This window comes from Balaenoptera acutorostrata, chromosome 12 (genome assembly GCF_949987535.1).
Source record: "Balaenoptera acutorostrata chromosome 12, mBalAcu1.1, whole genome shotgun sequence".
Lineage (NCBI taxonomy): Eukaryota > Metazoa > Chordata > Mammalia > Artiodactyla > Balaenopteridae > Balaenoptera > Balaenoptera acutorostrata.
Window position 1 is genome coordinate 35,548,823 of NC_080075.1, and position 10,446 is coordinate 35,559,268.

Below are 10,446 nucleotides of genomic sequence, written 5' to 3' on the forward strand. Positions count from 1 at the left end.
GGATAAAAAAATTACTGCTGGGACATTTCCAGCAATTTCCCACTGGATTCCCACTGTAATATTAAGTATATCTAATCCCAATGCAATGTACAAACTAGTTTGGGACAGTGGCACATGTAACTAATAGAAAGCTTAATAGCAATACTTAAAAACAACACTTTTTCTAGTTCTTACATGTACTTTCTAATACTCCTATCATCAAAGTTTAAAGTTCTGGTCAAGGGTTGTAGAGATGTACAAGAGAATAACGTCACACAGTTTAATGAAGTGGGTTCCTTTAATTTAAAAAATGCATAATATAAATCAGAACATTTAGGCAGACACCTGTTAAAACAATCTATTACATTTGCAGAATATAGTAGTTTTCTTAGGGGTAGAAATATTCTTTTATCATATTTCACCTTTACTACTTAGAAGAAGTATACCCAAACACTGGTAATGTCTGACTGCTTTCATTAAACACTTATTTAAAAAATAAAACTCTTTCCTCACATCAACCTTGTGATGTAGTCTTTAATTTTACAAACTGCAAAAATAGGTACAAATATTAGCCTTCCTTGGTTCACAGAGTATATCCAAACTGCTGCTTATGACCTGGATCTAAAATATTCACACACCATCCAGTATTAAGGGTCACAAGTCAGAGAGGTTTTCTGAGATAATTCTTTTATTACAACTCATAGAGAAGAAATAACTTTTTATAAATTTATAAACAAAAAATTAGAAGCTAATATAGAACTGTTTTTTTAAATTAAGTTTCCCTCCAAATGAGAGGATTATAGACTATGCAAATCTACATGTGATTTAAAATGGAAAAAATAAATTATACTTAATGTGCTAGTATAAATAATGGTATCCATGACTGAAAAGTTCTTCACATGGTGTCTGGTGACCACTTGTAGAGGGGAAAGGCTTTTTCTCTAGAGTTCAAAGACAAGATAAGAAGTCTCTGATTTGAAATCAGAATCGGTCTGCCGCTCTGCTAGCCACAGCACGAATATTGCCATAAACCTTTGACGGAGGATTTCCTGCAGGAGAAAATAAAAAAGCTTATCCACACGTATACATAGAGACGCTACATGGAAAATGGTCTGCAACTCTACAAAGGACAGGGACATGTTCCACTGGATCTACCTTAAATTAACAAAAGAACCATAAAGGAAACCACATAAATATTCTCCAAAGAACATTTTAAATCCTAACAGCCAAAGACACCGAGTTGTCAAAACGTTTCGAAAAGCAACCAGTCAGACCTGGGCACAACTGACCTGGGCACCGCGGTGAATCCCACACATTTCCCGAGCGAGCGCTACAACCCACGGCTCTGAGCATAAGTGCCTGTACGTCGTGGTTTGAAAACGGGACTAAGTAGGTCGATTAAGATGACTGACGCTACCCAGCAGCTCCCTTTTGGCTGAACCTGCAACAACGCTGCTGCTGTCCTGGAAGGGCTCCCTACTGCACCTCATCAGGGGACGCAGTGACGATGTAAGCAGTGTCATCCAATAAACCCTGTCTCTCGGGTTTGCAGATGGAATCCAAGCAAAAATATTCCTGCTTTCTCTCTGGGCCCACATTTGCCAACCCCCAAGCAAGTTTCTGCTTGCTACCTTTATCATCACCCTGACCCTAAAGTGATCTGCAAATGTGATCTGAGTTCCTCAATTCCCTGTTCTTTTCTTTCAGAGAAAACACCATAGGAAGAAACTGCTGTTACCCAGGATGAGGTTGCAGAGGGCAGTTCTTGCCATCTTGATGTTTTGGAAAGAACCGAGGATGTGAACTTTCCTGCAAGAGATAAAGTGAGACAGGTCAGCAACAAAAAGCATTTCCTTCACTAAGTCCCATGATCCAGAAACTCTGGAAACTCATGATAGACACAGATGCCTAAAGAAAGGTGGTGGTGATGGTTGCACAACTCTGTAAGTATACTGAAAACCACTCTGAAGGGGAATGATAAGTGCATTAGATCCCAGTAAAAAATTATGAGGGAAAGACATGAAAAATTAAAAAACAAAACTCAGTTCTTTAAGACGCTTGGTGAATAATGGCTCCTATCCACTGAGTGCTCTCCAATGCGCTAGGGCTTTACATACATGTTCTCATTTCATCCTCGCATGAGCTTTATCAGGCAGAAGTTATTCCCACTTTACATATGAGGAAACAAGTTCGTGAGAAATCAAAACACCTGTCCGAGATGACACACTGGCAGAGCTGGGAATATTAAAGTACCCAGATGCAGATAATACTGTACTTAGTTAAAACATATTTGTATTTTAACTGCAAAGCTTTCCAAAGATTATTTAGGGACTTCCCTGGTGGTGCAGTGGTTAAGAATCCGCATGCCAATTCAGGGGACGTGGGTTCGATCCCTGGCCCGGGACGATCCCACATGCCGCAGAGCAACTAAGTCCATGAGCCACAACTACTGAATCTGCACTCTAGAGCCCGCATGCCACAACTACTGAGCCCGCGTGCCACAACTACTGAAGCCCGCGTGCCTAGAGCCCGTGCTCCGCAACAAGAGAAGCCACTGCAATGAGAAGCCCACTCGCTGCAACTAGAGAAAGCCTGCGTGCAGCAACGAAGACCCAACACAGCCAAATATAAATAAATAAAAATACATTAAAAAAAAAAAAAAAGATTTAAGATTCTTTAAATTTCTTCACTACTCTCTGAAGATCATCCAGACCTTTTTAATGGGCATTCCTTGCTGAATGGTTCAAATTAGACTGACAATATAGCATTTTGCTTTTCTGAGCCCATCTTCCAAAATATCAGTAAACTTAGTAAACTGACACCAAAATCTTCAGGGGGGGACGTCAAACAGAACCGTCTCCCTTCCACAGGCTCAGGCATTTCTGAAATTGGGGTGAAAATGAGGCTAAAAACAAGAGAATTAGTTGAGGTCTGTTCAGGATGATCCCCAGGTTTCCTTCCCCACTCCGGGCAGCCAGACAACCACCCTACTACCCCTCTGTAACTCTGGTAAAATTAAGGGGTGGGGCTGCTCACTGCAGAAGGTGAAAGACCTGGGGTCTGGGCCAGGGGCACCAGGCACAGTGGAAGCAGGAGCACCATGACGAAAACGGGGGCACTGTCAAGCAAACGTCTGCACAATGGGCGGTGAGACTTCCAACTGTCTTCCGTAACTGGGCTCCAGAAGTCTGTCAGCAGAGAGACTGGAGAATACTTCTCTGGGGAACCTGGCCTGCTCAATGGGAACGACTAAAGATACCGACATCAGGGTTTCCCCAAAGAAACAGCCTGGCAGTCATCCTAAGTGAAGCCGACAGGCCACCAGCCCCCCATCCCCAGCCCACCCGCAAGCATCCCGAGCCCAGGTTTCTAGTCTGCTCCTTATGGCCCCACTCTTAACATATGACGCCCACACTGAGGAACCAGAATCCGAGGAAAGCATCCAGTGCAAAAGAGTAGAAGGCACAACCAGCAAGCGGAATAAAGCAGTACAGAAACAGAAACTGCAGGGAGAAAAGAAGAAAAACAAACCAAAAAACCCCTGAAACCAGTGAGATTAGAAAAGCAATTTTCAGGCACTCATGAATCAACAACAGGATGTTAAGAAAACTGAATAGAAGGATTAGAAGATGAACTTGCAGGAAGGAATTCTGAATGAGAATGATTTACAACAGATTTGTATGCTCGGCCAGAATAGAAGACATCTTCCCAACCAGATCTCACAAAATGTCCTTCCTGTGCTAAGCGAGCTCCAGGACTACCTACGCCACCAAAACAAGGAGGACGCAGGACACAGAATCCAAGAACCAAGGGATTCAAACACCAGAGGGGCAATGGTGAAAGAAGGAGCCGGGACGGCAGCTGTGTGCCAGGCAGAGGGCAGCAGTGCTTCTGGAACAGAAGGCTCCAGGAGAGATTTCTAAACTGTCTGATGCATCTGAGTCCACCAAGCGGAGATACAGACAATGTATGGCTTTCTATTCAATTAGTACGCTGAAATGTTGAGAAAGCACACAGAAACATAAGAATTATTTCTTCACGTGACAGCAAAGTTGCAGAGGACACATAAAGTAACCACAGTACACCACCTGGCTCAGCTGTTAATACCCTGAGCACCGATTTCATGCTCAGGTAACACTGAGCTTGAGTCGAACCAAACCCACAGTGTAGAGGGAGGGGTAAGCAAACGGGACCGCTGGAAAGGTTGAGCATGCGGGCGGAGGTGGGGAAGTCCAAAAGAGAAATCTTCATCTTTCACAGGAGAAAAGCAACAGTGAATCTGAGGGGAAAAAATTAAGCTGCTATACAAAGATATTTGGAAATACAGAGGAAAAATAATTTTTACAAATTAGCTAGCTGAACTTGAAGACCTGAAATTTCCTCCCTCAGAGGAGGGGGAAATGGAAGCAGACAGGAGGAATTTTTTTAAAGTATGTGTATGTGTAACTTCGATAAAAACAAAATTCTGTGAAGTACAGCATGAAAGATGAGGAGGTACAGAAGCAAGGATACATACAGCGTGAGTAGTTTTGCTGCTAAAACAACCAAAGCAATGGGGCAGTAGTTGGAATGGCATACAGGTCTCAGGACACATAGGCAACATTCTTTCCCATTCGATATCCTGAATGTATCTGGAACAAATGGTTTTCAGTTTCATATTTTGTTCACATCCTACTGAGATCTTTGCCAGGTTTTCAGCAACTCATCAAAAATAACATTTATGGGTGCATAACAGTCCATCTTATGGCTGTATCACAACTAATATAAATTGTTGAACATGTGGATTCCAGTTAGCCTATTTACAGCAAAAACTGCAAGACAGTACATTTCTTTGCCAGTACTTGGCACTGAAAAAAACCTACTACTAACCCCCAACAAAATGGAGAAACTTGAAACAACACGCTAATTAAAAGAAGCCATGTAACAAAGACTACATATTGTGTATTTCCACCTATATATGAATTTCGAGAAAAGGCAAAACCATAGTGACAGAAAGGAGATGAGTGATTGCCTGGGAATTGGGAGGGGCTGAAAAGATGCACAAGGAACTTTTGGGGTGATGGAAATGAGCGCGGTGGGATCACAGGACTGCAGAGTATTTGCCAAAAACCCATGGTATTATTATATACCTAAAACAGGTGACTTTAATTGTATGTAAACCATACTGTAATACAGCTGTTTAAAAAATTAGTTCAATGAGTAAATTTTAAGTTAACCCTTAGAAATACACTGATACATTTATAAATTATAAACTTAATATGATTTGTTAACCATAATTGGACTAGCAAATCAGTTACATTTTAAAATTTCTAAACTAACAAAAACTTTTAGGGCTGTTTATGATATTTTAAAGCATGGTAAACATTTCAATTTTTGAAATTTCTAGTTCAAAAGAGCTTTTCCCATGGCTCCGTGGTCCCAACTCCAGGCTCAAGTCATAAAAGGTCAAAATTATAACACACCTGTCTTCAGGTAAACAGGGCCACCAATGTAGTGTTAATAGTTTCCTATTTACAGTATGAAAAACAGTCTAAAATTCAGATTCGAAAATAATGGTGAGCCCCTTGGTTCAGAGCAAAGATGAGATGATTTTAAATAAAATTATTTCTGGATTTAGCAGTAGGCAGGTCCCTGCTCCTCTCAGTCAACTGCTTCGTTTCCCAACTTCACGGCATTATATAATCTCTGCGCCATCTGCCAGTAACCCCGAGCTGGCGACAGAGCGGCTTCAACCTCCGGCATGGAAGGGTAATCCCAGCTTGACTTCCTGCACCCTTATTTTAAGCCTGTATCATCTTATTGATGTTCACATATAACTGCTCTCTAGTTTTTCCCACAATGTGCAATGCTCACCTTCCTTTTATGAAAGGCCTTTACATATACGTGCATGTGTGTGTATATACACTTATGTTTTTCTTTTTTAAAGGAAAGCCTCATGATGGCATTCAACACACTCCTTGCTCTCCTCTATTGATTTAATAGATTCTCCTGAGATACTATTTCAATCTTCACCTGTCATATAATTTCTTTTAACAGTGATTCTAAACATTTCCTTCATTACTAATTGAGAAAAAAGCTATAATATCTAAGATTTTCTCAACTAAATCTGTTTTCAAAGTAGGTAACTATTCATCCAGAACCATATCCTGACAAAGATTTAGTGGCTATGTTATACATTAAATACAATCTTTATCACTTCTTGAAACCAGCAAACGATCAACTATAAATTATGACAATAATTTTCTCAAGATCACATACTTACACATCAGCTAAAACTATCCGCGTCCGTGTCACATTCTCGATGGTGAATTTGGTTTTTCCTCCTTTGCCAGCGATTCTTCCTATTGCCCTTGACAGGTGGTCTCCCTTTAAGGGCTTAACTAAATGAGAAAAGCAAGACCTCAGGAGGGAAGCCATCCCAGCATCACCCACTTCCATGGGAAGTTTAATCATTAGCCAAATTTCCCTACTGAAAGACACAAAACACGCATTTTTGAAAGAGCTGCTAATAATGCGACTCAACTGATGTGACTGGAAAGCTGAGACTCAGGTACGAGACAAAGCAATACAAAAGTACCACCCAGTAGTTCATGTGAAAAAACCACCATACACTCACCATCTGTAATTTCAAAAGACTCTAGGAAGAGGTCATCCAACCTAATGAGGGCAAGTGCGTCCTACAATACAGAAATACATACTGTGAAGCTCTTCCATTCAGGCACCTGCGAATGAGTGTTAAGCTAACTCTCATAAATTGTAGAACTACAACACTCAAATTAAAAAACAAACAAAAAAAAGCCCAAATCCATCAAAACTGTCATATGGCGTATTTTCCGAGCCCCCATTTCAGATATCATGAAATCACTCACCTCTACCTGAAACCCAAGAAGAAAGGCTTTCACAAAATCAGCTGCTTTTGTCAGAGCGCTAACATCTTTGGTTTCTTTACAAGTCTGTTAAAAAAAAAAAAGGTAGGGTAGGGAGCACAAATTATAGCTCGGAATGAAAAAGATAATATTCTAACAAACTACTAGGGTTGACCTTTCCAATTATTATAATTTCCTTCACCACCACTCTTCCCCAATATATTCTCTATGACCCAGTTTTTGGTGAGATAAGTATCGTGTTTAATTTTCAAAACAAAACTTTGCTAACTCCAGAACTGGGCAGTGCCCCCTGAAGACTGTCAAATGACTGACTGTACTCCAAGGCTGATCTGACTCTGGAGTTACCAGCAAGATTCCCCCAATGGCTCCCATTCTGAAGGACCTCCATCCTCGGCCCATCTCCACCCAAGCTGGTCCTCTTCTCTTCTCCTTCAATGCAGTCTCCCTGGGAGTCCTGATCTAATCTCCTGACTTCAGCCATCATTCCTGTGCTGATGTTTCTTTCCCAAAGCAACAACTCTAGTACTAATTACCAAGAATGGTTTAAGCAGGGATCCTGCCCTCAAAGAGTTTATTCGATAATCACAGATATAGGTGCTATTCATAAAATGCCCATCCCTGTAAATGATGTGTACTACAAAGGTGTACTACAAAGGTGCTTGACACACTATAGCTCTAATCGTCATGTCAACCTAAATTTAAGTAAGATAAATAGCTTTATATTTGAGGAAAATCAAGTACCAAAAAGTGAAAAAATAAGATTTGAACACAGATCTGATTCCAAAACCATCATTTCTCCTCCCCCACACAGACTCACAATCGAGTTGAGGAGACCACGTATTTGACAAATTTGAAACATACAGGGCTGTGTAACGGCACATTTAAAACTAGACCCCAGTCGCAATTCTATATGTGACTTTAGGCAAGTCCCATGAATGCCCTAGGTCTTAAGTTTTCTCATCTGTAAAATAAGGAGGTTGGAATGGAAGAGTCCCTACTAGCATTAATGACTTTGGCCAAGAAACTCCTTGGCAAGTTTCCTCACATCTGTTAGATGGGGTATGTCATCTAACTCACAGGGCTGTCTTGAAGACCAAAATGACGTAGTGCCTGCCAAACACCGCTATGTGTCTGGCACAAAGCAGTATCAAAAAATGTCAGTGGAATCCAAATTGATGGTGCTGAAATTCATAAGACAGTTAAGCACAATAAACGTTTAGGCCCTGAAGACAAGATTGAAAAATGGACTGATGGTAAAGGAGAAAGAACTTGAGCTAGACCCTGAAAGATGATGAAACTGAGGAAGAAAAAGGGAGTAGGGAGGAGAGGGCCTTCAGAGAGCAAATCCATCCATAATGACGGACAGAAAAATGTTCAAAGAGATGGTGAGAGAACTTGGGAATGAGACTCCTACTTGAAAGGCAGATTCAGTCAAAAACTTTTATCTTTCAGAAATACTGAAGATACCAAGATATCAATAAAACCAGTGTAGTCTGAGAAAATTAATCTGGCTCTGGCATAGAGGACAGAGTGGTGAAAGGAGGTTTAAAGCAATGAGGTAAAGGAAACTTATAAGCAAACAAGAGGTTTTGGCGGAAAGCCATAAAAACCTGAATGAAAGTGCCAATGGGAACAAAGAGGAATTCTACTGTCAAGTTCTGTATTTTAAACTTTGCCAACTATTTAGACCAGTGCCTCTTTGCTTTATTCCATTATTCTAGTCCTTCAAGAGAGATGAGTCTATACCAGTCCTGATAATGAATCGTTAAAAAGGAAGACATAATTACTTCTGGTCACTGATTTTGATACAAAATTGGCAGCCTGAAAAAAACCCCCTGGCTTCCCTGGTGGCGCAGTGGTTAGGAATCTGCCTGTCAGTGCAAGGGACAGGGGTTCGAGCCCTGGTCTGGGAAGATCCCACATGCCGCGGAGCAACTAAGCCCGTGAGCCACAACTACTGAGCCTGCACTCTAGAGCCCGCGAGCCATAACTACTGAGCCCGTGCGCCACAACTACTGAAGCCCGCGTGCCTAGAGCCCATGCTCCCCAACAAGAGAAGCCACCACAGTGAGCAGCCCGCGCACCTCAACGAAGAGTAGCCCCCGCTCGTTGCAACTAGAGAAAGTCCGCACGCAGCAACGAAGACCCAACACGGCCAAAAATAAATAAATACATAATTTAAAAAAAACCAAAAAACCCCTAAGTTTACTAATTTTGTCTAACTCCTAGACTGACATCATGGAATGAACAAATGAATAAGTAAACACATTTATACATAATTTACACTTATTCTTAAAATAATAGCTTTTTAAAAAAAAATACCACTAAAATATATAGCACCTGTACTGCAGCAAGTACTTTGGTTGCTTATTTAAATACTTCCGTTTATGGCAACCTCTTTACTAAGCCTTTTCTCAATTAAAACAGAACGTTATTAAAAGTCTTTTAAGACACAGCTGGTATTTTATTTAGTATGATCTCAGTCCGAACTTATGAATTCAACTAATAATTGTGTTGTATGCAGATTTTGAAGGCATTTGAGAGGTTCAAACACTAAAATATATTAGAAAACTGGAAGAAAATCATTCTACAAAATAAGCCTCATTAAGGAAAGTCTATTCATGCTTTTTCATCCCCGTAGAAAAGAGAAACCGCAGTATATTTGAAAATGGTTAATATTATCCTCACCCTGATTTCTATATTCCTCGATTTCAAGTTAAAGCGTATCTGAAGTCCCAAATGCTCCACAATAGGAGTAAATATCTTCATCCAGTTCTCTTTTAAGGGAGTGTATCTGTTAGCTGGGACTGGAATTTTTCTGGTTTCTTCTTTCCCACCCTATGATACAAGAAAACACAACTCAGGAGTTGTCTGGAGGAATAGGGGGTGGGTGGAGATATGAAACAACAGCTGATTATCAAAAAGCCTCCTTTAACTGAACGAATTAAACATCAGGAGAATCACCTCTCTAAGAGCTTCAAGCCAGAAGAAGTTTCAACATCACCCAGAACCCACCGTCCTGACCCGCCTCTGGCCCCTGCCCCGTTCCTGTCCCTCGGTCCCCGCCAGTACCAGAAACCCGTCCCCGGAGAGGGGCGGGAAGAAGGGCCTCTTGGCGGGCCGGGCCTCCTCGGTGTCCATGCGGGACGCGTCCCCGCCCTCCTCCGGCGCGGACAGCTGCTCAGCCTGCCGTTTCTTCGCCCGCCGGCCACCTTTTCGGGTGACCTGGGTGAAGCCGGCCTCGGCCAAGGGTCTCTGTGCCTCCATCTCGGTTTGCATCCTCAAGAAACTCCAGCGCCAGCGGAAGCTTGAGGCTTGAACACGTGCGGGACTGTACGGCGCAGGCGCGCCTCGCAGGACCCAGCCTTCGCCAACCAGCCCTAGGGCTCCGCCCCCTTTCCTAAGAAGTCCCATTCAGGGGACCTGAAGCAGGAGTTTGTATGTGTTTGTTGGGGAGGGGGAAGGGCTGTCCTAAAATATGACTGATTCTTATGGTCACCCTCTGCCCCGCCGCTCGCAGCCAAAACGTTTTGTAATCTCTAACCTATATATGTACGAAAGGTAAAAGGTAAAGGCATAA

General features: G+C 41.9%; 1 protein-coding gene across 1 annotated transcript; it reads right to left on the minus strand.

The window, feature by feature from the left end:
* Positions 1 to 253: 253 nt before the first annotated feature.
* PNO1 (partner of NOB1 homolog) lies at positions 254 to 10,219 on the minus strand. Its single transcript, XM_028168426.2, has 7 exons — positions 9,939 to 10,219; positions 9,555 to 9,704; positions 6,849 to 6,932; positions 6,596 to 6,656; positions 6,242 to 6,359; positions 1,718 to 1,788; positions 254 to 1,028 (listed from the first exon to the last, which is right to left on the minus strand). Exons 1-7 carry the CDS (start codon positions 10,143 to 10,145, stop codon positions 961 to 963), a joined length of 759 nt encoding a protein of 252 aa, XP_028024227.2. The 5' UTR covers positions 10,146 to 10,219; the 3' UTR covers positions 254 to 960.
* Between the last annotated feature and the right edge of the window lie 227 nt (positions 10,220 to 10,446).